Genomic DNA, 27,841 nt, shown 5'->3' on the forward strand with positions numbered 1-27,841 from the left:
AGGAAGTACAGTGCTGGGGGTGGGGAGTGGGGTTTTACTGCCCAGCCCCACTTTCTGCTTCCTCTACTTCCTACATAGAGGGTGCCATGCTTGCTTCCTGCCTCTGCCGCAACGCCTCCCTGCCTGGCCCTCCACCATCCCCTCCGTGATGGACTCCAGCTCAAGCTCTAAGTTAAAATGAACCCTTTCTTGCTAACGTTGCCTTTAGTTGGGGTATTTTTTTGGTTCAGATATTTTTTATCACAGCAACAGAAAAGTAACTAATACACTAGGGAAAGACAGGTGGTTACATTTTATTTATAAAAGTGTAAGTTTGCCAAGCTCTGGCCACATAGATGGCTCCTGTAGTGGGTAGCCATTCCAGCTTTGATCTGGAAGCTCCAACCCCCACTGAGACTTTGGCAACTGTCATGCCTATAAGGCGGGGCCAAGGGAGGCGCCTGGAGACCCGAGAGCTGGATGGGCCAGCGCTCTCTCGGTTCTGGGACCCTGAACAGTGGAGGTTGACCCAGCAGAGCTCCAGAGAACACCGCTGGACGGCAATACACCTCCCCCAGACCCCACGACCTACCTATCCCTTAATTTGTAAGTTACACCATTAAATAAATCTCCTTTTAACTACGTGGAGTGGCCTTAATAATTTCACCAATATCTGGCGCCCAACGTGGGGCACAAACCCACAACCCTGAGATTAAGAGTCTCATGCTCTACCGACTGAGCTAGCTGGAATGGCTACCCACTACAGGCTCTGGTTAAACTCAGTGAGTCACAAAACAAAATGAATAACTATGAACTTGAAAGATTTGTGGGCAGGAGGGGGTGAGTGGTCAGTGTGCACTGTGTACACCCATGTGTGAAACTGTCTAAAAACAAACTTAATGAAAAGTAGCTATAAAGGTGCCTGCCACAACTGCCATTGAAATAGAGAGCAAACTGACACATGGCTGCATTTGTAGAGCACCTGCCTACAATGCATGCAGCCCTTAACTGGATCCCTGGCACAGAAAAACAAATTAACAATAAAATAGAGAGTAAGGGCATAGAATTAAAAGGTCCTATCTGGAGGAAGAGAACTGCTCAATTCATACACTGCCTTGGGGTTGTTGTGAACATACAGGGTAGAGTCTTCAATGTCCACACTTGTAATAGAGCTGCGAGACTAATGATGGACCCTGTCCTGAGGTCACTGAGGGTTTAACAAAATGCGTCTGAGGAACCCGGGGTGTGCTTCAAGCACTCAGTGTTAGATTACACTCAACCAAATGTGAGAGGCTGCCAGAGTCTCTAAACTTACTGTGATGCATGTCTTGGTGCACTGGGAACACTGTAACAAAATACCTTAGACTGAGTGATTTATAAGCATCAGGGTGTTGTTCATAGTTTTAGGGATGGGGTGTTCACGATGAAGACACCAGCACATGCAGGGTCTACTTGGGGCCTACTCTTCACAGATGGACCCGGCTACACATCCTCAAAGAGTGGAAAGGCAAAGGGGCAAACAAGCTCCCTCCGGCCTCTTTTAAAGGTCATTCATTCTGTTTGAAATGGCTTCCACTGCCACTGCCACCGCCGCCGCCGCCACCACCACCTCTGTTTTTAGAGACAGGGTTTCTCTGTGTAACTCTGGCTGTCCTGGAATTCACTCTGAAGACCATGCTGGCCTCAAACTCAGTGACACTTGCCACCCCCGCCCTCCCCTCGGCCTCCCAAGTAGTGAGAAAAACATTGTGTACTACCATGCCCAGCTCCCACCTCTTTTTAATCAGTATATATATGGTGTGGCAGGGGACAGTCTCATTAATATAATTACAATATAACACGAATTTTAAGTATTAATTGTATATGAAATTCCTTTCTTAATACTGTGATATTGCAGATGGTTTTAATGTTTGAATTTGGTAGAGATAACAGCCATAACCCTTTATATCAATTAAAATCTTATAGATCAATATTTTACTTAAAAGACATTTATACAAGTTTCATTAGTAATTTGCCTATAGAATTGTTAACAATTAGCAGGTATTCGATTTGCTACTAATATTCAGATTTATTAGGGCACAAATCGATCCGGTGTGTCATTTAGGAGGCCAGTGTAAACGCTGGCATTAAGACATTGTTTTAATCAGCATGGCCTTCAGTCTTGACCAGACTAGAAGCTTCTCTCAAAGTGGCTGGCAGAGCAGGCTCACAACCGCCCACCTGCTACAGAAGTGACTATGAAGTGCCCATCCCTGATGAGACATACATGCCTCCCCCAAGACTCAGGGAACATGAAGGAAAAGGGGGCCCAGAAGCTGTAAGAGGTGGAGGGTGGGGAGAGCGCCGTCTTCTCGTCATATGACGTGGCTGGTGCTTCCACGAAGTCACCGCAGCTAGTCAGTCACTTGCACAAGGTGAAGCCAACACGGTCAGTCCACCTTCCAACAAGCAGCCTAAGTGGACTCACTGGGTTATGAAAAATGAGGAGGAGCCTAAAGTGGACTGGTTGGGGGCACCTTGGGAGGACTGGAGGGAAAGAGTTGAATGCGGATGTGATCTAGACACAGTGTTTACACATAGGAAATTGTCGAGGAGTAGAATATACTCTGAGTAATTTTAGAAGACATTCTATAAAAGGGGAAAAACAGGTTATGAGACAGGACTGTGTGTGAACACAGCATATATTTTCTACATGTTTTCTCTTGCTTTTAGTGTGTGTGTGTGTGTGTAGGTGAGGGTAGGGTCTCAGCTGCCTTCCATTGTTCCCCACCTTAGATGTTTTTACATAATGTCTCTCACAGAACCTGATATTGCTGTTTGAGCTAGGATGGATGGCCACCAAGCTCCCAGGACCCACCTGTTTTTGCCCACACTCCCCAGGCTAGAGTTACAGACATGTATGGCTGTGCCCAGATTTTATAAGGGAGATGGGGATTTGAACTGGGATCTTCTTGCCTCCACAGCAAGCACCAATACTCACTGAACCATCATCTCTTCAGGCTCCCAATTTTCTTTTTTGTTTTGGAATAGCTATTTAGCCACAGGAGACTCTGCGGCTTTTCCAGCCTCCACCTCTGGAGTGACAGGGTACCATACCTGGCTTTGAAGTGCTGAACACTGAACCCAGGACTTTAATCAGAGTGGGCACCCTACCAACGGAACTACCCTGTGCCTAAACTTCCTTTAGACTCAGATCTGTTTTCCTGAAACTTTAGTTGTATCATTTCAGTTCCTTTACCTCTGGCAGTGAGCACATTGAGAACCTTTTCTGTGCTAATATACGTTCAGTACTGCATTCCAATCTAAAAGACTTCTAACACCACCAAAGTGCTTCTTTCCCAACTGCTAAGGCCCTTCATGCCATAAAAAACGTCTCAAGATCCCATCTAATCTCATAATTCTACTACACTAATTATATATACTGTGTGCCAAGAAATGCTGCAGCTATCAGCTTTCAAATGCCTATAACAGTTTTTTAAAGTATGAACTATGATTCTACCTTACAGTGTTTATTATGGGATACTCAGCTATGTGTGCTTATAATTTATAATAACATGGGATTTTAAGAATGGCATTTGTGAAATGTAAGATTACTATTGTTAATGGCACCTTGTCCTACTAACAAGCATGGCTTAAGGAGGGCTGAGTCGGGTTTCCCTGTTTGAGTAGGAAGCTTGATTTGCATGGCAAAGGTTAGCCTACCTCCCAGTTTCTTGGTTTTAAGGGTATTAAAATGCATTAACTGCCTCTGTGTTGTATGTCTCCACCAGCAGGGTTTGAGATCTTTCTAGAACCCTTGTTTGCTGTACCTACTGGTAAAATGGGTATCTTACCTCTTCTCTGGTCTCTTCAGGCCTACGAAGGCAGCTGTCGTCCGGCCCCTTCATCCCACCCTCACCAAAGCTACTTCACTACCTCCAGTTCTAACCCAGTAAGTATTGTGCTCACATGCTTAGACACACTTGAGTTTTAAAGGTAACCTTCTGATTATCTTCCCAGTAGAGTGCAGACACAGCTGCAGCCCCCCCATATGTAAATTCTTCTGTATCCATCTCTGCGGTTAGTGCTTGGTGCAGGGAACACAAACCTCAGCCATTCACAAAGCTTTGAATCTCTGCTCAAGAACTGTGGAATCCCCAACTTTGAGATTCCTCTTCGGGGGTTTTAAAGCTCTTACAGATCCAAAGGGAAGGGCAGTGGAGAGAAGAGCCTTGCCTTTGGGCTCCGCCCAGGCTAATGGCTGAGAATGCCAATCACACACAGCTGGGGAAGGCTCTCAATCTGCCCAGTGCTGAGCTTGGCTTCTCCGCAGGAGCTTGCTGGGACATCTGGGAAAGGTAAAGCTGACGTCACCCCCTCCTTGCCTATGTCAGGTAGTAAGACCCAAGGAGACCAGTGTCAATCTCCCAAAATCAGATAGAGAGACTTCTGGCTGTGCTGTTTGGACTTCGGTCAAAGGGATTCCAACCAGAGCAGCAGGTTGAAAGGTAAAATTGCTCCTCTCTTCCACTCAGGCTCGCAGCTTCTTGCACGGGGCAGATTGTCTAGTTCCTTGTGCCCATGTGACTGCATTCTGGTTGCATTTATGATGACTAAGATGGAATTACAAATACTTCACTATTACTTCCAGTCCCCAGCCAGATGTGTGTCTGCTCCACTAAGCAAACACTTAAGCCTAAGAGTCTCATTACCTTTCCCTCCCTAAGTGGTCTATGAAAGACGGGAAGTGGGTGTGGAGGGGTGGCACTGCCACCCTGGAAATTCAGAGAAGCATCTATTACCTAGGCACAGGGTGCAGTCCTGGGGGTGAGAATTCAGAACTAGGAATCCCTACGATGCAGTCACCTACGGAAAACAACAACAAACCAAACCAAACCCAGAGCCCTGGTTCCAGAAACTCCACTAGTTTCTTTAAAACTCTGAAGAAATGATGCTATGGCTCCACTTAGTGTCTAGAGTGAGATACCCCAACAGTCAGTCCGAAAAGCATTCTGCCTTTAAGTTCACATTCACTTGACTAGCTAGTTTAAAAGCAATTAAAGTTTAAATGAGATGTTTTCATGTGGGTTTGTTTGTTTTTTGTTAAGTATAATCATCTACAAATAGGTTTCCCAATAGAGCATACTCACGTCCCAGCTCAAAACAAAATGGCTTTGAAAAAAGATCAGGAGCAATTTACTGGTGATAACACACACAGGAGACAAGTTGGCTGCGACTTTCACAAGGATGGCAAGGGTTTAATGAACTTAGGATGGTGGCTTCGTCAACTAGAGTGTATTTACAGCTACAGCTCCCCAAGTGCAGGCACTGCCGTGGATGTGCGGCATGCTACAACAGACGCGCTCTCAGCTCATCCCAAAAACACCGTCAAAATCAATCTCAGTTGCAAATTCACAGATACAAGCTTCAAGGTATAAAGTTGTATATAACAAAAAATACAGATAATATTTATAACAATAACTTACATGTACAAACTAATGATAAACTACAGTTTCACAAAGGATTGTAAACATTTTGCACATTATCAGTCCAGTCTTTTAGGCAAAGTGCTCTTCTGATGACAAATAAATTAACAGATACACACTAGAGCCAACTATTCCAGACAATACAAAAAAATGTTTTGACTTGTTTTCTTCTTGTAAACATAAGTTTTACAAAAAAACAAAATGAAGAATCAATAAAAGTGTCTTGCAGGCCAACTACTGATACATACCTGGGCAGCGAAAGGATGTTTGAAATGCTTTGGGTGTTAAATAAAAAATTAACATTAATATCTTTTTCAATGGTATTTTATACATAATAAATGACAAGTCTATATCCTCAATCATTTCTATCCCTGAAAAAAGGAATTAGGTGTGACTTATTGGCAGCTGGGTCATTGTATAGGGTAACAAGGGCTGGAGTCCAGGAGTTGCTGGTGAGCTACAAAACAGAAAGAGACGTGGGCATCAGTTCTTTAAGGTGGCAAAGCAGTTTCAACAAACAAGGACATCTCAAGGCAAGGTGGCTTTGTCACTGTCTCAGATGTGGGCATCCGTTCTATGTGATATCTGGTGTCATTTATAAGCAGTGGTCACTCTACCCCCTCAGCAGGACCACCGACTCATCTTTAGTAGGAGGAGACACAAGCTTTGGGCACAGTGGTGTGCTCCATCTCTCTCCCATTCACTGCACCTCACCCTGCATGAGAAAGGTACTGTGTGCTTCTCACAGAGAGAGAGAGCTCTGTATGCAGATGTTGCCTGTCTTTGTGTGCAGGTGTTGGGGGAGGGGCATGCCCAGGTTCTCCCTAGGAGTACTTAACTGTGTTCTCCCTGAACTACAACTCATGGTTCCTCTTTCTAGGCCTTAGTCTCCAGGGTACTGGGGTTACAGGTGAGAACCCCCACCCTCAGCTAGCCTCTAAACGTGTTTGTCTCAACTAGTACTGAAGTCTCTCCCAGGAACACACACAGTTCCAACAGCAGCATAACTAAACGGCACAATGGTATTATAGGCTGTCTGTTTGTTTTTTTTTTTTTTAAACAAAACTTAAAATAAAGTCTGCTTTCAGTGAAGGCTGTGTTGTTTCAAACCAAACCTCCCTCTGAGAGCAACTGGGAGAGCCAGGCAATGACTGGATCATGCGCTGGGAAGCATTTAAAAGATACCCATGTAGTGGGAAGTTTTGAAGTCCAGACTCAGAGAGGAAAGGAGGAAAATGTTCTTGCTAACAAAGATACTAACAAATTTAACACATGAGGAATGTCTGTCTGAAAGGCTGAAATGTTCAACAGCTTGCTTAGACGTTAAGTCTTTGGCAGGGCGGTGGAAAAACACAAACCAAACAAACCCAGGCCCTCACAGGATTCCAAAGCCAAGGAAAAGCGAAACGGAATTAGCCTCCTAAGCACTGTCTGGGGCTTCAGGTGACTTCCTGTAGCCCAGTTTTGTGCCACAGGAAACTATAGTTGTCTCTGATGAGAGATACCATCCAGAACCTCAAATGATTTTTTTCTTACCCAAAACTGAAATGAAGTAGGTTCGGGGTTTTTTTGGGGGTGGGGATGGCAAATAAGATCTGGCTTGACTAAAGATAGAGGAAAGACATCAGAGAAGACGCAGAGAAGACCCAGATGCTGGAGCCATCAAACGCGAGCTTCAGTGTGAGCATGGGTAACCCAACATTTCAAGTTAGGAATAAAGTGCCAAGTGGATGGATATCAACACAGAGGTGAGAGTCCTTAGCTGAATGTCAGCAACTGAGTAAGACATTAATGGATGAGTTTTACACTCTTATATACAGAGATTTCCGTGACCTAGAAGATGAATTGGAAGAAAATATACTAAAAATGGAAGGCCAAAAAGTTGAAATGTAAGAAATCTTCATCACATAATTTTTTGTGACAGGGTCTCACTATGTAACTTTGGCTGGTCCAGAACACTCTATGTAGACCAGGATAGCCTCAAACTCAGAGATCCACCTGCCTCTACCTCTGGGATTGTGGGATTAAGACCTTTGCCATCACAACCAGCTAAATAATTTTTAAAGGCCACTGAGAGGTCCTCTTAATGCAAGGCATCAAACAACTTAGTAAAGTAACTAGAAGATACTTTCAACACATGCAGTTATTGAAAAGGCTTTGTGCTTAGATTATAACAAGAAATAAGTTAGTTTTGAAAAGAGAAACCTTCAGGCCGGCCCATAGCCCATACATATAAAGGATCCTCATGAGATAAACAGATGTCCGAAGGGGAGGGCGACTTGTCAGTCACAGGCAAATGCTGACAAACATACTGAGATGGCACTGCACTGTCCCCAGACCGGTCAGGATGAAGGAGGGACAGTGTGCCCAGTGCTGGCGGTGACAGCAGCACCTTTGGTGCTCACATGCTGCTGCTCAAAGCGAGAGGTTTGAGCACAGTGTGAAGCTGTCCGGCAGAACATCACATAGAGCCCACGTTCATATCAAACAGGAGTGTGAATTAAAGGTACCAGAAGATGTACGCAAGAGAACCCACAGCAGCATGCCCTAAAGCACTCAAACTGGAACGCAAAAGGCTATCAAACATAAAACCGATGTGAGTGGCATTCTGTACAATAAGTCAGCAACACGGATGACTTTCACACTCCATGAAAGTGGAAGAGAGAGATACACGATCACACTGTCTGGTTCCGCTCACATGAAGCCACAAGCTTGCTCAGCAGGAAAGAGCAGTTGCTGTCAAGCAGTTGCTGGACAACCTGAGTTCGATCCTCAGGGATAAAAGGAATTAACTGATTCCTCCAAGTTGTCCTCTGACCTCTACATGTGTGTCATGGCACACATGCACCCCCCCACACACAAATATATATGCAAAAAAGTTTTGAAAAGAAAAATTAAGACATGGCTTTTGAACTCAGGGTAAACTCTGGCAGAAGAAAATAACCCGGAGGTGTTGCCATGGTAATCCTGCTCAGTACAAGAGGAACTGCAGGTTGAGACATTTGGTGTATGTGCTTGGCTGAGGAGCCAATGGGGCACGAACCCACGACCCTGGGATTAAGAGTCCCATGAAGAGAATTCTGGGAACAGGAAGGCTGAGTCAGGAGACGCTGCCAGCCGCCGCCATGAGTACCAACATGTAAGATACTAGAAAGCCACGAGCCATGTGTCAAGGTATAGATTTACAAATGGGTTAATTTAAGATGTAAGAAAGATAACAAGAAGCCTGCCCGTGCCATACAGTTTATAAGTAATATAAGTCTCTGTGTATTTACTTGGGGGACGCCAATGGAAGAGATTTGTCCCAACTGCCGGCAGGCTGGGACACAGGAAAACTCCAGCTACATGGAGGGGATGCATGCAGTTTCTGGAGGCTAACACTGCTGCTCTCCTTCATCCAGGTGCCGTTTATAGAAGATGCTCGCAAGTCATCAAGCCCAGCACCTGTGTGTGCTTTCTATATGTATGACTTACTTCAATAAAAAAGTATAAAAACAAAAACCTCCAGTGCAGAGATGTAAGTGTCAACACCTTCTCTGACCATAGAAACGTAAAATATTTAAATATGTATCCAGTAGAAAACAGAACAAAGGGGCTGAAAGGTGGCTCAGCAGTTAAAAACACGGGCTGCTCTTCCAGAGGACAAAAGTTTGATTCCCAGCACCCACACGGTGGTTCACAGCCACCTGTAACTCTAGTTCCAGGAGATCTGATACCCTCTTCTGGCCTCTGAGGTTAATTCATGCATGTGGTGCAGAGACACACATGCAGACAATACCATACATATAAAATAAAAACAAAGGAAAATTAAAGAAAAGGAAGAAACAAACAAAAAATGCTGCCAGTAAAACCCAAGCACTGAGCCATCACTGGTTTTGGCAGCTCAGCTGCAGAGCAGAGCGGCACACTAAGAGCTGGATAACTTTGCTGTCTGCTGTACCCGCTGATGTTTCTCAGTCGTCACTGAGGTAATCCTTCAAAAATGTGAACACAATCCGTCATCTCATCTCAGACGTTACCAGCTGCTGGCTGCTGCGCTACCTACCATCCATGTAAGTATGCAGCGCGGTCAGCATCGTCCCATCCTGGGGCACGTAGGCAGAGTAAGCCATTTCTTCCAACATGGGTGGAGACAGCCTGGATGGAGCGACCGCTGTGACAGGAGCAGAGGAGGAGTGATTCGGACTGACGTGTTTCTTGTGGCGGGCTCTGCAGTTCTGAAACCATACCTGACAGGGAGAAGAGGGAGGCAGGAAGGTCACATACCAGCTTCGGATCAGCGGCCCAAGTCATTGCCACACATCCCCAGAAAGAAACCTTCCAAAGGTGTGCAGACAGAGCTGAGAGGCGGTTCCAAGGCCTTGGTCCCCACTCCAGCACCACAGAAGCCAGGTGCAGTGGCGCATTCCTGTAACCCCGGCACTTGGGAGGAGGCCACAGGCAGGTCCTACATTCAAGGTCATTTTTTGATACATGGCAAGCTAGGGGCCAGCCTGGGCTACACCAAGTCCTGCCTCTTTGGCTATATCAAGCTAGGGGCCAGCCTGGGCTATATAAGATCTTGCCTCAAAAAAGTTTAAAATATCCACTGACTGGAGAAACATTTTAGCTCAAGTATTATAACAATAGTCTTTTTTATTTTTCTCAGCTAATAGTCTCTGGTGGTTTACTTAAAGGTCTATTCTATGCTTTTACAAAAAAAGGCATTTTTTTTTTTTAAAAAACAAGTAAAGCCTTGAGAATTCTGGGAAAGTGTCTCCAGTTTTGCTATTGGCATTTGGAAAAAGCAGAAAACAGGAAAGTTCTTTTAATCAGAACTTAAAAAGAAAGTACTGTTGTATTTTTAGACACCTGCTGGAAGCATTTCAAATCCTTGTTCACATTATTAAAATCCCTACTGGGAACTCACAGCTTTCTACAAGATTCTTGACTGAGTCATCCCAGCCACATTTAACCTGCTGAGTTCACTCTCTCTTAGTGAATACACAGACTATTCCATTAGAAGCAGGTTAAGGTCAACTCTACAATAAGAACAAACTAGCCATCGTTGAGCAGAATGAATTACAAACACATCCAACTGGTAAGACCTCACAAAAAGCAAAGTGCCAACCACTGCACTATCCACTCTATGAAGTGATTCCAGAAGGATGAGGCTTAAATCCAGATCTAGGAACGTGAGACCTGACTGCCAGAGCATGTCCAGAAGCGAATCTGCATGTGAGTGGACTCTGTCATGAAAGGCAGCTTCAACATACAGTGTTACTCTATTAAAATATGCTATCACAGGCTAAGGTATAGCTCGATTGTAGAATGCTTGCCTAACATGTGCATGGCCCTGGGCACAATCTCTGACACACACACACACTTGATCACCTTCATTCCAAACAAATTGTGTCACAGGAGAAATGATAAAGAAAGAGCTAAAAAACTTCAAGGAGATTAGAATAAGCATTTTTGCATCTGGGAAGGGCAGGCCAGGGTAAGGTCAGGAATGTTATCTGTGTCCAGGGCTACCCTGTAGGAGCTTCATGGCCTGAGATAAGAGAAAGAAAGTGCAAAGAACTTAAAAGGGGAAAAATGTTGGCCTGATTCAAAGACATATCCTGCGCCTTGGGACTCAAAACCCGGGGGGCTGGCCAGCCATCGCTCCAAACCAAGGGAGCCAAACGTATCGGTCTCATAGGTGTTCAGCCTGAGCAGGTAACTGGAGAAGGCACAGGGAATGTTCCTAGATGGAGACCTGGGTATAAACCAAGGAAAAGCAGGGTGCAGTCAAAGCCTCTTCACTCATTCTCTGGAGACCACACCCAAAGTCTCCAGTCCCAGGTCCATCCACAGGCTCTGTAACAGCACATACCACCACTCAGAGGAGAAGACAACATTCCCCACTGTTGAGGGGGGTCACCTGCCATTACATCAAAAACATCTAACCTTCAATCCACATATATTAAAAGTTCCAATCTGAAAATAAAATCTAAGCGCTAATGCTGGAGTGCAATCTGACTTGCACATGGTGACCTAATAAATGCCTGGAAACAGCCTGGCAGATGTCTCTCTTGGGTCCTTACTCCTCCAGTAATAAGAACCGCTCTGGGAAGACCACGCCGTCTCCTTTGCTAGACTTACAACAGTCACCCGTCTGAGCTTCTTGCCTCCACTCCGCAATGAATAAAGTCTGAAATTAGGAGGACTCCTCCAGGCCATGGAGTCTGAACTAGCCACAAGAGAACTTCAGTAGCATCAGCATCACACCTGCAGCCTGTCGTGTGGACAGTTCATGATGGATGGATGGTCCTTTTCAGCCACCCCTCCACAGGGTAGCTATGCAGATAGATATGAGAAGATGCTGACCCTGTACAGACTCCCTCCTTGTTCTGTCCTCCTTTTTAGCCACCCCTCCACAGGGTAGCTATGCAGATATGTGAAGATGCTGACCCTGTACAGACTCCCTCCTGGTCCTGTCTTCCTTACATTCATATTGCCTTTAATACCACAAGACTTCTAGATCTTCTCAGCACTCCTTCTGGACTGAGCCCTTGTTAGTTCTTTTGTAAAATGTAAAGGCAGTGCTCTGAACATGTGAGCAGTGCCCAAGACATGGGGCCTGCCTCCTAAGGGATCCTCAACACACTGCAGTCACCAGGAGCCGCTTTAGAGAAGCTGCCTCGAACTCAGGTCCCAAAGGCAAGGTTTACTGGTTTATCGGAAACACTTCCTGCTTCCCGGAAAATTAGCACCTAAAGGTCAACTACATGAAACAGAACATGTGTACCAAAAAGGAATTCATGACCCCAGGCCAAACTATTTTTTGCTGGTTATGATTAGTGCCATTGATTTAAAAAAAAAAAAAAAAAAAGCCTCAACAATTCTTTTAAACGATGTTCCATGTCCCTAGCCTCTCTCTACCACCGTGGCTCAGGTTTTTGATGTCATCCTTCTTCAGACCCTCTGCTACTTCACCAGTATCCCTCACTCAGGGTGCTGCTGTGCTCCCTCCATTCAGAGAGCCTCTGTGACCCCGTCCTCTCCCTCAGGCCCCTCCTCCGCTCCTTATTCTCACTTAGAGTTTGTAAAGGATCGACCCAGTTCCAAGGGACTGACCCTGTGGATTGAGCCCTGTTCATCCCTTCAAATGCTGTTCACACAGCAGGGCCACCACCAACACCACATGGCTAGCACAGGTGAAGGTGACCGCATCCCCCTCCCAAGAGCCAATGAGCTTTCTTTTGACTCCCGTGCTGCTGACCCAGCACCCTTCCCAGGAGAACTCGGACTTCTAGTTCAGCAATGGTCTTCCTTTTGCTTCTCTGCTGCAGTCTCCAGGCTGCTTTCCTGACTTGCTAGTAGCCAGTATCTGCCATCATTATGCAATTAGTAAAAGTGTTTCTGGAATTTAGTTATAGGTCTACGCTGCAGTCAAGTCTCTTAAAAACAAAAACCTCCCTAGTTTCCTGGCCACCAGAACCAAAACCCTGGCTCCACTTCTTCCCACATTTTGTCAACTTGTTCTTTCTTTCCCCAATCAGATGTCATGGCCTCCTCTTTACAAAAGGGGCAATTCCAACAATTTCCCAGAATTTCCATACATGAATTCTACAGTATGTATGTTTGGCTATACCTCACTCTTCCCTAGCATGGTCATATCACTTCTCCTAGATCTTTACTAAAGACCACGATCAGACTATAGCGGTTGGGCAGAAAGAGGGTGGGCGAGGGGAAGAGAGGGAGGAGAAAGGGAAGGGAGGGGAAAGAAGGGGAGAGGAGGGGAGAGGAGAGGAGAGGAGGGGAGGGGAGGGGAGGGGAGAGGAGGAGAGGGGAGGAAGAGGAGAGCTCAGAACCAGATTTGGCTTGGAACTGCAGTATTTCTTAGCCCAAGGATCTCAGAGCTATCTGAATAAAGATGAACAGAGTAATTGACACATGGTGCCTAGTCCAGGAAAGCCAATGTCAGGCTGTTGTGTAACAGTTTCCTCTGGGATTAAAATATTCCATCCTACGGGGAAGTTCCTTAAGCAGGAAGGTAAACAACTCAAAGAGCTTCAGGAAGTCCCTGAAACTGACCAGATTCACTAGGCCCCTCCCTGCCAGAGTAAACTATAAAAGCTGAGCATACCACACAGACCAGCCTAGCTGCCAGGAAGAAGCAGAAACATGCCAGCTGAGCTGCTGAAAGAGGGTAAGGCCAACTGAGGCACCTGGAAAGGACACTCTTCAATCTTCTGAGCTGTTTGCAGGCTGCACAGTGTGCAGGTTCCCAGCCTTTGTGACCTTTTCCCCTTACTGGGGTGACCCTTGGTGATGCAGCTCTGCTGGAGTCATCTCTGCTCCTGTGAGTGACCATGAAGCTCACTGCTTCACCAAGTCGGACTTGGTGCTTTCCATACTTTAGTCTGTGGTGAGTAGACAGTGCTGCGTCTTTCCAGGAAAACTTTGTCACACAGGCTTTTAAGAAATGGGCTCAGAGTGGAAGAGACCTAAAGTAGGAGCTCACCAAAGGTCAGCATACACCCGCAAAGAGTCAGATGCAGAGCCTTCTGCATCTCTTGATTGATGCATACGGTTCTCACCTGTATGACACGTCGGCTTAAGCCCGTCCGCTCTGCCAGTTTCTGGAGGGTCTGTGCATCTGGGTTGTTGTCCTGAGCAAACTGTGCTTGCATAACCTGTGGTTGTTTTTTAAAACAAATGTTGGGAGCAAACAGTTAACAGCTTGGTCTTTTAATTTTGTGGCGGGACAGATAAGACACACGATGAAAATGTGATGTCTGTTTTACAATGAAAGAAAGGCTCACTTTATAAAGTCACACAAACTCTGAGATTTTTAAAAACTGCCCCACTGCTGGATGGAATGCTGCCTCTCAACTGTGTCATTAGAGATATTCCCTTTCTCTTTCCAGGCTTGGAACTCAGAAATATACAGACTGAGTCTCCTTCACTTGGCTTCTCATTTTGTTAAGTGTTCCTGCACTGGAAACTCAAAATACACAAATCACACCACATCTATCTCTGGCCTCTGTGGGTGCACACAGCCTCGGCCACTAACGGTTTCCATTGATGCTCTGCTGCGGACATGCACCACACAGCTGCTGAGATGCCACTGGTGTGTGTGGAGGGGCTTTGCTCCCTATGAAGCAACTTCTGAGATCTTACAAGGAGACACATCCATTAGTCCATGCAACAAGACCTTAGCAGAGTCCAGAGATTGAACTGTGACATTCGGGATTGACACCACTCCGCCAAGGGCTATGACATGTATATATTCACATATGGCACCAGGAGGGGGAGCTAATCTTAAGTTCCTAGAAGAAGAATATAGAAATGCCAATAACTGCCTCTAATCAAAGGTAAATGGAGGAAGAAAATGAAAGCCACAGTCAAGGCCTTTGGCTTTTTGGAAGGGGGAATCATGAGAGTCAAGTAATATGTTTGAATTTTATTACCCAAAGTCAATCAGCTGAGGGGAATATGCAATAAAGATAATTAATAAAGAATAACAGCATTTAGTAGGCTGTGCTTGTCTGTGGGCCAAGGAAGTGAGCACCCTCTGCCCCACCTGCTGGCCCCCTCTCTCCAGGCAGGTGAACTGCAGCCTCTGTCTGCTTCTGACAATGCACCCTTGTCCCTCTCTGCCTCTTCACTTGCCAGAAAGCAGCCCAACAGGTTCCTTTGAAAAAGTGGGAGCTCCCAGAGGACTATGGGAAAGAATCCTGCATTATGCTCCCCCCAGGGGGAGGGGAGATGCTACAGTCTCCACCTGCCACACTGTGCACTTTGGAGTTGGTGACGGAACCTTGACAATATGAAGAAAATCTCAAGAGACGGAGAAAAGTCCAGCGTGGGTCCAGAAACATCTCAAGGGAACATTTGATGATCCTCTTAAGATGCCCCTGGCTACTGACTGTTCCAGGGTCAAATGCTCCTAGTGTCCCATCCTGTGTTGTACCAGTATACTCACTGTAAAAGGAACAGACTTTTTCTTATTTAAAAAAGTGGCAAAATGGACTAAGCATCTGTCGTCTCCATCCCTTCCTTTTTCCCCTTCCTTATCAGAGGGAATGCTTTTCTCTCAAGCTGTGCTTGTGCAGGGGTGACTTAAGCGTAACATCCAAAGACAAAACAGCAAGAGAATTGATCATATCTTTAATTTCTCACAAAGACCAAGCTGAACTGATACTTGGGAATTTGCTTCTAAGGTCATTCTTGATGATCTGGTTTAAAAAGGAACAAAAGCCCTCTAGAAATATAAGTTTTAATAACAGAACCAATGTACATTTAGCAAAGACAGTTCATCAAGGAACGGAACTTTACCTCGGCCAATTAGAACTAGAATATTCTAAAGAAAGTGGTGCCCTCACGGTTCTTCCTTTATTTAGTGCCAGTTTTCAGTCGCACACAAAAAGGGAAAAAAGGAGGAGGAAAAGACACGCTGGGTTTCTTAGTCTCCCTGTTCTGCAGGTGTTGAAGCTGCTAAAGGCCACTCCCAATCCTGGGAGCTCTTCAGGACGATCATCGGACGCCCTGCAGCAGCAGCAGCATTTTTACACCCAGGGGTCTACCAGAGAAGTCAGGAGTATGTTGCCCTTCTTACCAAGGGGGCCACGTTTGAGAGGGTATGCAGACATACCTTCAATAGGAAACTTTTCTTTCTGTAAGATTCTGAAATGGAATTTTAGGAATCTACTTAGTTGCCCTGTTTTAACGCTCTTCCGTCCAAAGCAAGCACCACATGGGCAGTCTCAACTCAGTATTCACATGTGATTTTTTTTTTTATTATTTTATTGAAATTAGTATTTAAATACATTCACAATTTTCTCAAAAATGAAACAGTTTGACAAGGTGAATATAGTACTTGGTTTATCAGATAATCTGGTGAAAGTAAATGACTCGGGTTTTTTTTTTCCTCTTTTAAATCTGTGGCTATCCCAGCTTTCTTGTTCTTTGGAACAACTAAGTATTTGTCTCATTTATCTTGACCATCTTGTGTACAGGATCAATGCTACTGAATGCTGAATAAACGAGACCATGCTTTTCAGAACCCAACTCTGATGATTTTTTTCTTTTTTAGCTTATGATTCAGTTAACATGTAGCAATGCATAGTTTAAGTATTTTGCAAGTTTAACTATAAGCCTGTCTGCAAGATTCAGGATTTATCCTCTCTGTCTTGCTGGGTTCTGCTGAAGAACATGGGCTCCTGGGAGGCAAAACCACATGAAAAGCACAGAGGTTGGGCAAGTCTGCCTGAGTCTCTCCTCTGCCATTCCCTGAGCAGTGGGTCACCTTGCGGGTGGTTCCTGTGTCCTTCTCCCCACTCCCCAGGAGGCAGACTACACTGACAACTGTGGCAGTAGCTGAGGAGTTGAAAATGATGGGAACATGAAGCCCAGCACAGCACTTGGCCTGCAAAAACCCCAACGAATATCCCATCTTATTTTTTTTCCTGTAATTATCTTCTCACCAGAGATTGTACAGCTATCTGCCATGCCTTTGAAGTTCCACAGTTACAATTTTTGTAAGGAATTTTCACATCCAAGTTATGAAGCCTATAATCGTCAGTCACAGCCAACTCCTTATGGAACAGACCACTTTCAAACCTGATACGTGTCTATTAGAGATGCTGTCTAATCCAGCCTTCCTGCTCAAACTGGGTGCTTTTGCAAAGCTTAGACAAGAATTCACATCAGCCGAAGCCATGTGTGACTTTCTCCAGCACCCCTGGGTGCATCCGAGCAACAAGGCTCGATCATGGACTTCATGTCTAATAAACAGCAAGCAATTGTGCACTTGGAGGTTTTTTCTTAATGGATCTAGATTTTAATACTCAGCATTTGGTCCATTTGCCAAATTCTTTTGGGATGCTGGCCATGTCCAGGTTACCCCTAATCATTCTGTTTTTACTGTAGAGGTCTAAAACACTGGCCAGTCTCTGACTGCTGGAAGTGGTTTTTCTTTCACTTGCTAACAAGACATGATTGCCTTCGGTACTGAGCTGAAGCGGATACTATATGCAACACACCCAGCAACCCATGGAAGAGGTGCAGTAATGTTATTCATCTTAAAACAAACACCTCAGCCACACTGATCGTTTAGAAAATATGATTATCTGGAAAAATTCCAGGAAGAATCATCATATGTAGACTTAAATATAAATCAAGGAACATTCTCTTGACAGTTTGCACAAATGAGATAATCCTCACATCCTAGACAACTGTGATAGCGAAGCTTGTCTGTTTTCAACCTCAGCAGGACGGTGGAGTCACTACCTCTACCCCTTTATGATGGGCGTCAACCATTAGATTCCCCTCTCAGTGACGCATTTCTGTTCCTCCCTGTACGGAATCCCTGTGGTTTAAACACCTCACATGATTGACTTAAATGACAACACAGCACTGAGTGCTGAGTCTCCACACAGTCATCTTCTGTTGTCATTACATGTAAAATGTCTGCCTTAGACTGATGCTGTGTCCTAATTTGATGTCAATACCAAAAGACCCTAAGGACACGAAGCTACCATGACTGAACTCTGCAGACCATGACATTTTAGGGCAATAAGTATGCACTGATATTCTCATCAAGTTAGATCTTTTAAAAAGTATAGGACCTTTATTAAACAATATTCTCAGGCAGCATGGAGATCATATTTAATTTGCTTCAAGTCTGTTTTCTTTTGGGGCGGGGGGGGGGGGGGGGGTTCAGAAATTGCAAATGTATTGCCATGTCTACCTGGAGCTGATCGGCTGTGAAGCTGGTCCGAGCTCTTTTGGCTGGCTTTGGATGATTGACATCTTGTTCTGTGAGCAGGGCTCCTTCCACACTAATCCCATTACCTGCGTTTTAAAAAACAAACCACCCAGTTGGTAACTCAGATGGGTCCACACTAGTGCACAGTCGAGTGTCCTCACACACCTTTGCATCTTCTGAGTTTGTAGAGTGTTAAAATCATGTTGCCAATAGAGCATAAGAGACAGTATTTATAGCCTTGTGCACTCTGCCGGAAATGCAGTCAAGGCATACATCTAAGGCCCATGTGAGGAAGGCAAATACACACAAATAAAGCCGAACCCGGACTCCAGGCTGCTGCCACGGAGCACAGAGTGGAACTCACAGAGTCCACGCTTGGCCCGCAGAGCAGCAGATGGAGCCCTTTCCTGGCAGCCCTGTTGACTTTCTAGCCTTTACCTCTTGTATAAAATATGACATTAGAATGACCTTGGGGTGGAATCAATTTTTATCTCTTCATTCAAGGTCCTCAAAGACTCAACGGTGTTCTGAGCTCTACTTACCATTTTCCACTTCTCTTTTTAAATTATCCAGCATGCAGTCGAAATGCATTCTGCAGAGGACTTTCTCTTCCACCAAGGCAAACTCCTCCCCAGTTGACAGCTGCCTCTTGCAAGAAAAGCAGGCAAAGCAGGCCAAGTGATAGACATTGCCCTTGGCCCTGCGGACCCAGTCAGTGGAGTGGATGTGCCTGCCACAGCGAGAGCACCGCGTCCCATAACGTCTGTAGGACACAGGGAGGAGGCGTGGTAAGGTGTGTGTCAGGCAACTCCAGACTAACACATCATCGTGCTCTTTGCAATGATTTAAGTATTGTGAAAGTGAAACAGAAATTAATTTTTTTTCTCATTATGGGAAGCAGTTGAGACAGGGTTACAATTCAAATCTGCTTTAAAAACAAAACCGCCTCAATTGGTAATGGCGAGGAAGATTAGTTTTCAAATACATGAAATAGGAGTTTCAACAGCCCTTTTATTGTGTCACATCTTAAGGCATTTATAGGTCGTGTAGAGATTCCAGATACACGTGCACAGTTACACATGCACACTCCAGGTTGAAAACCTCAAAGGGCAAAACTACACTAACTGAACATCGGAACATTGATCGGCTAAAATCTAGTTGGAGGGATGGGTGCAGCTCATGGCGGAGTATGTACTTAGCGCGCACGCACACACTGGTTCAGTCTGCAGTGCCAGAAACAAACACAAAGCCCAAGTTGCGACGACGAGGAGGAATAACTAATGCTGACATATTTAAATTAGAAAGTATCAGGGAAAGTACAGAATCTATCTATATTCTTCACCCTGAAGGGCAAAGAGAAAAAATGCAGAAGCATTCCAGCAGCGACGAATGCTACATTGCCAGCCACAGGGGAGTAGAAATAGTGTCTAAAATTTCTAGAAACATCTGTAGGCATTCTCATCAAGATACCAGAGGCAAAGGGAATTTTTCCCCTCCCAGTCTTAGTGATCAGATGCCCTCTTCTGTCTCCCACCACAGTCACTGGTGGACAAGGTTAGCACATCTGCCTGTGTCCACCCAGGGACCCATCTTTAAGTATTGCCAATTTAATTGGAACACTGGATTCTAAAAATGAATTTCAGAACATATACACAAAAAAATCCTTTAAAAAACAGATTTTAATAAATATTTTCTTAAAAAATCAAAAATTTCAAAGGGTGATTAATATACTGTAAGTTGAAGAGGAACCAACTGTTACTAATGCCCAAGAAATGGCCTAATTCTGGCCAGGCAGCGGTGGTGCACACCTTTAAGCTCAGCACTGGAGAGGCAGAGGCAGATGGGTCTCTGTGAGTTCGAGGCCAGCCTGGTCTACAGAGTGAGTTCCAGGACAGCCAGGACTACACAGAGAAACCCTGTCTTGAAAAACCAAGAAAAAAAGAAAAGAAAAGAAAGAAAAAAATGGCATAATTCTGGTGAGAAGTATACATTTTTGGCAATTATAAAATCACTTAATTTTATAAGATAGACTGTAATTATGATCATGTGCTATAACCTGTCTATGTATTGTATTCAATTTAATCACTAAACTCTCTGAAATGACTTTTGAAATAGCATCGATACTGTAATTAGTTGTTACTAATTTTGCTATACAAAATTTTACAATGAACGTTTTCTAATTTAGGAATGCAAATAAAGAGATATGACCACATTTAAAGTAATGCTTACAAGGCTTAGACAACTCTCCACAAAGAAGTACATCCTGGAAGACACCTGACACTTAGACAGCCATGGGGAGATCACAGAGACAACATGCCACACTTACTGAGCAAGTACGTCTCAGCAGCCAAAGTCAAAGAACAGACCAAAGTAAAAATAAAAATAAAGCAAGACCTCTGGGCAGAATGATTCCGTTTGTTGTGTTTATGACAGTTTGTTCTTTTAAATAGTGTAGCTGATTATTTTATCTAAACGCCTGGTATCTTAGAGGTTTATTACCAGGGATCAATTCACCCCTAATGATTTTGTTTCACTTCACAACTGACTTCAAACAAGGAGCAATGCTACCATCATGTATCTTCATCCTTTATTGCAGATCCCCAAAGTCTCTGTTTTGAATACCCCAAACTTTCATCCTTAGAATGGGAATGTGATCCAAAACAAAGTTTTATTTAGCCAATTCCTAAAGGGAGCAAACAAACACTAATTTAGCTTTAATACAAATTATACCCCCCAAAAAATTTTTGAGAAGTTGATTATGATGCTTAAAGCCTCTAATCTTGTCACTTGAGAGATGACACAGAAGGATCATGAGTTCAAGGCCAGCCTAGGCTACATAGCAAGATCTGATCTCAAAAAAAAAAAAAAGAAATATATCATCATAATTGGCTTTGAGTAATCAAACTGTACGCAAAATGTCCTGTTACAAAGGTCTTTTAAAATAACTTCTTGAGGTATTTATTAAAATGAAAATAGCAATATACCTGAAGTAATCGAGTTTACAGAAAATGTCTTTGTCTTTAATATAACAGCTCGTGTGCCTTCCCAGGGAGGTTCTGCAGACACTGCAGGACAGACAGCGGACGTGCCAACACAAGTCATTCACCTGCAAGAGGAAATGAGGATGAGCAGCCGGGTGACACCACCTTTGGGCCCCAGTCACCAACATGGTGTGGGAAGCAAGAGAAGGCCTTGTGGGAGGCAAGAGAAGGCCTTGTAACACATGTTCTGGAGACCCCCCCCCCCAACAGCACCATTGACATGAGCATGCATCTGGCTATATCCTCTTCTAGACTCCAACAAGAAACCAGACGCCTATAGATCACATTCAAGTTTGTTTTTTTAATCCTTTGAAGGTTCAGGTTTTCTTTCGTTCTCTTTCCTCCCTCCTTGACCAAACCTCTGTGAACACAGAGAGAGCATTTATTCTAGTCATGTGTATGGGTTGTTTTCACTTTGCTCTGATCCTTCCTACGGTGGAACCTGGCAGCTATGGAAGTCAAGATGCAAGCCTCTTCGACCTACTTTTTGGCCAAACAGCTATAAACTGTGTACCATTAATAAGAATGACAAAGACAGAAAGTGCTTTGTAAAATATCCTAATAGGGAAAGCAAGCAATCCACTTCCCTTACACACCAGGAGTCGCTAAAGTAGAGCCCAGTGATCCTGTGCCTCACGCCTGCTTCCAATGTACACAGCTACAGAGAACAGAGTGCAGAGGAGGGTGTTGGCAACCTACTGAACGACCTAGCTCCTGGAGAAAGAAAGGTGTCTGCTCATAGGTAGTCATAAAAGCACCCAGGAAATATGTCCGCATAGTGAGGCAGGACAGTATTTAATAAAGCAGGCACTCTAGACTTTGACATAGGAACAAGGAATGTCATCAGTTCAGGAAACATATGATCATTGCAGTCACCTGAAGCTGCCGCTGCCCCTCTGCCCCTCTGCCCCTCTGCCCCTCTGCCCCTCTGCCCCTCTGCCCCTCTGCCCCTCTGCCCCTCTGCGCACTGAACGTCAGCCACCAAATGGAGATATGAATTGGGCTGTGCTGGCCTGCAGGGCAGCTCCTGAAGTGTGCTGATGAGTAAATACAGGGACTAACTAGGTTTATGCTTTGTAACTCCCGGTCAGGGTGTTTGAACTCTGATAGGATGGACATAAAAAAGACACTTTGAAGGAAACCATGGGTTTTCTATTGAGTTATGAGCCTTTTCTCAAAGCAGTGTTTCATTTCTGATGGAAATTTAAATTTGAGGTCTGGGTCTTTCTTCAAAAGAACCATATAATCGCTATATAAAAACAGTTAATTGAATTAAAATGAAGACATCCTGGAAGTAAAGATGTACTTTCCTCACGTTTCCCCTAAGTTGTTCCCAGTTAATATAAAAAGTCCAAGTGAGTATTCCATTGGTAACAGCCTTCAGTCACACCCAGGCTTTTGTTTTCTAAAGCAAGGCTTTAAAACAGAGCCCTGGCCTCTCTCTATAATACTCTACAAAAGCCAGACCTCATGTCTGGCTTGACACCTTTCCACAAAGTTTCTTTTGAAAAACAAAAGAAAGCTCCTTAACATTCTTTGCCTTTGCCAGGGAGTAAAGGAGGGTGGGGAAGATTCTGGAAAGGGATCTGGAACCCTTCTCTAAACTAGTATTCATCCAAGGCTCAACACCAGGCTAGGACCACTCCTGGGTGACAGGAGGGGCCTGGAAGGGGGCCACAGCTTCAGGTAGCTCCTGCTGACCACTCATCTGACTCCATGTGACCTGCTCCACAGGATGTTTTTCCAATAGCCTCAAAAGCTGGATCTGCACTGGGTCAAAATACTTTTTACCAGTGAAAAGTTTAGAGTCAAACCTAGAGTAAGGAGTTAGCGCTTCACCTGGGGGTAAGGATGCTGAGTATTTAGTTTCTAAGTGATGCTGTGGTAGCAAAAGTTAGTTGATTTATAAAACCTAGTAGACTACGATTGTATGTAGAAAACCTTCCTAGGTAGACTCCTGTCCAGTTATAAAAGGAAACTTTGCATAACCACTTGGCTAGGATTTTCATATCATATGAAGACAAGCATAAGCAATTATAAAATCACACGCAATGACTCCTAGACTTCAAGGCAGAACTTGGACTATACTGTGTAACTATTTCTACATCTTCTCTGCTGTGACATGTTAAAAGTTCTTAAGTCTGGTTCAGAAACACTCAAGATTCTGCCACTTACTGGGAACCTTGTTCAAAACAAGAAGATAATTTTGACTCTGGGAATGGTTTTGTGACATTCATAGTTTTCCAAATAACAAATTAGAAATGGAATTTTTAAGAATGCAGATTTAAAGAGAAAGCCCAGGTTAGTTTGCCAGCTTCAAGAATCAACTAACAATATCTAAAACTGTTTTCACCCAAGCCTCTTCTGGTGCTTTATCTGGGCTCCAGAGTAATATTCCCATTCCACCCAGAGCTCAGCTTTTGAATGTTGACATTAACTTAAACCCACTAATTCACTTTTTGAACTTTTACTTTCCATAATTAATCCTTCGTAAAGCTGAAGCATGGGGAGGAGAAGAGAAAGTGAATGGGCTTGCAACTAATTTGGTATAGAGGAAAACATTTTTTTCACATAGCAGTTTTTAAAAGCTATTGAAGTTCGAAACCCAATGCATTCATATTAAGACACATGGGACCGAGATCCTGCCTGCAATGGCATGGATAACTGCAGCCTACCAGAATTCCAACTCCAAAATTCCCCCACAACCCTGTGCACAATATTTTAAAAGAAAAAGTTAAACCGAATTAAGACGGTCAGTCAGCTCTGAAACCACCGCGTGAACCATTCCAACCGAGGCTCTCAGTTATGCCTGCCTAACTTTGCGTCTATTTGGATTTGCAGCCCTCTCCCCCGGCACTGACAGGACATTACACTGTTGTGCTTAGCAAGGTCCGGGAGGTGCCGAAATGGCTTCTAAAAACTTATATGAACTTCTGCTTTGGGAAGGTTCCAGGTACCTGTAAATAAATGCAAGACCGCGATGATAATAACAGTGCAAACAAAAGGTCTTTTAAATCAGTTTACAGTGTTTTTAGTCACAGGAGACTGTGAATCGGTTGACACACCGACCCGGGTTAGTCTGCGAAGACAGCAGCACGGGCGTATTGGAGAGGAGGGACGGGTTTGGAGAGTACAGGATATTTAAGTAAGTAGAGGTCTAGGCTTGGTAAACAAAAGCCCTGGCAACTGCAGCTCTTTCAGGATGGGTGGCGCTTCCCCAAACCCTCGGCACACACCCGGGGAACCCTCCCTACAGCAGCAGACGCGTCTCCACAGTTTCCCAACCTAACTACCCCGAGTGGCACTTCCTCTCCTCGTTGTGGGGCCTAGAGCGGACTACTTTGCCGAGAGGGACTCCAGAGCCTCGGCTGACCCGGGGTGGGGCACTTTCCCCTAGAGCCTCACGCTGACTCCCTCTGGGGCTCGCCTACCTTGAGGAGGTATTTGTCCACAATCTCCAGGCCGCAGCTACTGCACACACACTTGCCTGGCGGGCAGACGGAGCCCGAGGCCATGGACTGTGGCGACGACGACGGGGAAAGCGGGGCCGAGGAGGAGCAGGAGTCCTCGTCCCCAGCTCCCTCAGGATTCACCTGCAGGAAGAAGGGAGCACTGACCGCAGACCTCTCCTCCCTTCCACGTCCCACCACCCCACGGGGGCACCCCAAGGGCTGTCCTCCCTCCCCAGCTTTCCCTGTCCTCTCCCTGGGGTTCCCAGACCTGCGAGACTCCCCGCAGCCCCGCAGCCCCGCGTCCCGCCCCGCCCAAGGAACCGGGGGTCCCCCGCAGGCCGCCGCCGCCCTACTCACCAGTCCTCCGTCCTCCCCGGCGCCTTTGCGGGTCCTCCCGGCCGCCAGGGCTGCAGGCCGCCCGCACTCCTCCGACATGAGCCCCGGGCACTGCGCCGCGAGAGCGGGGAAGGCGGGAGACACGGGTCAGGAGCCGGCGGCGTGCACACGGCGCCCCGCAGCCGCGGCCCCGCCGAGCTCTTGAAGGCCCCGCACGAGGGCGGCGCGTGCAGCCGCCGCGGGCACCTGAGCCCGGGCGCAGCTGGCGGGCCAGCGCGCAGCCTCCCTGGGCCGCCGCCGCCAGCGGGCGACTGCAGGACTGCGGGGCCGTGGCTCGGGGCCCCGCGCTCACCCCAGCACGCCGGCTCCCCGCCCCCCGCCGGGGGTACCCAGCTAATAACCGGCCTCCGCGCACAAAGCGATTGCTTTCTAGACGTCAATCACCCGGGAGCGGGGAACACCCGGCTAAAGGGGGCGCGGGGCGGGGGGGAGGTGGAGTGAGAGAGAAGAAAAGATGACTGAGGAGGGGGTGGGGAGAAAAAACTTGATTTCTTTAATAACCTCAATTAAAAGAGCAAGACACACATATATTTTTTAAAGGGGGGGCTTTTTGAATAGGATAGCCCGAAAGGTGAAGAGGTTTAATCGGATACTTGAAAGCTAATTACAGTGGGATTTAAGAAGCCTGGTGTTTGTTCCGACGATTTGAATGAAAATGCTTCAGATTAAACGGAGCCAGCAGCTCTTTGGTAAACTTGAAGCAATTAGAACCGTAAGCGATTTACACTGGTTTCTTTAAGGTGTGAATTGCCACTTAGTGCTCAGTAAGTCAACATTTTAGCTACTAAAGGATTATTTTTAACCAGTGCAAAAAGCGGGTCGAATAATGGAAATATCCAGCTGAATTTAATTTGTCCCATTTAAAAAAAAAAAAAAACACAACCTCACCCGACGCGGGTCAGTACGTTTTAGAGCACACAGGCGCGTGCTCAAGTGTCCCCAAGCACGGGCTGCACTTTCAGTTTTGTTCTACAAACGAACGCAATCTCTCTGAGAAGTCTGGCTTAGGGCTGGTGGGTCCACGGGTTCCCGCGGCCCACAGCCGCCCCCGCCCCGCGTTCTGTCCCTTTGTCTCCCTTTCCTCTGTCCTCTGAAAACCCAGGTGAGCCAGCGCGCGCGGGTCTCCCCAGCGCAGCCGCCTCCCGGCCGCGTCCTCGCGCACACAAAGCACCCAGGCAGAAACGCTACCCGTCACCTTCCCCGCAAACACAAACCCCGCAGTGGCCCGCGCGTCCTGCCGAGGCCCCCGGTCTGGGAACCCGTTCCAGCTTAAAACGCCAGCCACCCACGGGTCTTGCCTCCGGAGAGGTGACAGCTTTCTGGGTCCTCCTGCTGCGAGACTTGCCCCTGGGGTGTTTCCAAAGAAATCGTTTTCCTGGCCCTTCCCAAGAGCCGGCGGACTCTGCAGGACCCAAGTCCTCGAGTCTGTAGCCGCGGGTCCCCAGACCCCACACGCGCCCGATCCGAGGCGAGAGCCAGCGCTCAGCGGAGCGCAGCGATTGGTACCTGGTGCCACTCGCAAACGCCTGGACCCCTAGCCCACCGCTGTCCCAGGCCGCCTCGAACAGCGAGTTAAATAGAATAAAAGCAGGACTCACATGGCCCCAGAGCACCTTACGCTCCAGACTTCGTCTCCCAAATTAGAGTGTCCATGCCTCAGGTTAAGTGAGCCCACGGGGAGGGGACGCGGTGATTACTACCTAGCGCTACTACGTAATAAAAAAAAAAAAGTCAGGTCTGGAGATGAGGCAGTGACAGGTAGTTTCCGAGGCTCGGCGAGGAGCCCAGCAACTCTCTTTTCTCAGGGAAACTGCTATTCAACGGGTCCTGCCGGGCGTCGGCGCGCTCACCTTCTCACGGGGAACCGCCAGCTCCGGCACGTCCTTTCCCTCCAGTTTACACACAAACATCTGATCGCTCTTCCAATACATGGCCCCGCAGGCGTTGCTTATCACATACCAGCTCCAGAGGGTCAGAGGCTGCGGGTGTCTGCAGTGCCCCCTCCCCCGCCCCAGAGCGCCAAGGAAAGCTAACACGCAGGGTTGAGATGTCTCGTCCAAAGAGGCCGCTGTGGCCGTAGCCACTCTCGGACCGCGGTTCTTAGATTCCTCTCTCAGCTACACTGAGGTCTGTCCCTCCAGGAAAAGAGGGAAAGAAGTTGTGTTTTCCAGAGGGTGGAACCTCACGGGGAGGAGGGGGTGTGGGGGAAAGTCTTTTCCTGGAGGGGCAGCCTCACCTCCTTGCGGAAAAACCCGCCTTCTCTACATGTTAAGATCTTTATCTGCACCAGACAACTTACTCCAAGTTCAGTGTTAAAGGTGGGGGAAATGTGGATGGCCCATTAACTTGATTTTTCTTCTTTTTTCCCTCCTTTCTTTCTTTCTTTCCTTTTCTTTTCTTTTCTTTCTTTTCTTTCTTTTTTTTTTTTTTTTAGAATCTGCTTTCCGCGTCTGACTTGTTTTAAATTCTCGCTCCCCAGCCAAAACCTAAACAAAGATTCGGGTTACATCTCTTTCAGCGGCGCGCGGGAGGGGAAGCAGAGGTCTCCTGGGTTCCCAAGCTTTAGTCCTTCTGAAATGCGCGTCGGTGGGTCTATCTCCATTGGCGAAAAGTTTTCCCGTTAAGATAAAGAAGGGGCATCTGAGCGACTAGATTTGATTTGCGACTAGATTTGGAATCAAGGATACAAGGAAGACGAAAGTACGTTACTCACGAATGTTGCTTTTATTTCATTCTAGACAAAAGTCTCTGCCATAGACGGAGGCGTCC

General features: G+C 46.1%; 1 protein-coding gene across 2 annotated transcripts; it reads right to left on the reverse strand.

The window, feature by feature from the left end:
• Positions 1–5,652: 5,652 nt before the first annotated feature.
• Positions 5,653–27,018, reverse strand: Lhx8 (LIM homeobox 8). Of its 2 annotated transcripts, XM_059265055.1 has the most exons (9): positions 26,923–27,018; positions 25,034–25,123; positions 24,656–24,817; positions 21,168–21,289; positions 18,726–18,946; positions 18,166–18,269; positions 14,012–14,107; positions 9,490–9,673; positions 5,653–5,901 (listed from the first exon to the last, which is right to left on the reverse strand). In XM_059265055.1, the coding sequence occupies exons 1-9, from the start codon at positions 27,001–27,003 to the stop codon at positions 5,855–5,857; spliced, it is 1,107 nt and encodes a 368-aa protein (XP_059121038.1). In that variant the 5' UTR covers positions 27,004–27,018; the 3' UTR covers positions 5,653–5,854. The 2 variants fall into 2 exon arrangements, with proteins under 2 accessions (XP_059121038.1, XP_059121039.1); XM_059265056.1 differs by lacking the exon at positions 26,923–27,018 and having other exon boundaries at positions 9,486–9,673.
• Between the last annotated feature and the right edge of the window lie 823 nt (positions 27,019–27,841).

The sequence above is a fragment of the Peromyscus eremicus genome, chromosome 6 (assembly GCF_949786415.1).
Source record: "Peromyscus eremicus chromosome 6, PerEre_H2_v1, whole genome shotgun sequence".
Classification (NCBI taxonomy): Eukaryota; Metazoa; Chordata; class Mammalia; order Rodentia; family Cricetidae; genus Peromyscus; species Peromyscus eremicus.

Bases quoted from the DNA above. Each gene is read 5' to 3' on its own strand.
- Lhx8 (XM_059265055.1), bottom strand. From the start codon at position 27,003: ATGTATTGGAAGAGCGATCAGATGTTTGTGTGTAAACTGGAGGGAAAG. The intron at 21,290-24,655 runs GTAGGCGAGCCC...TTCCTCTTGCAG, and splicing joins TGGACAAATACCTCCTCAAG to GTGAATGACTTGTGTTGGCA. The intron at 18,947-21,167 runs GTATATTGCTAT...TGTGTCCTACAG, and splicing joins TGTAAACTCGATTACTTCAG to ACGTTATGGGACGCGGTGCT.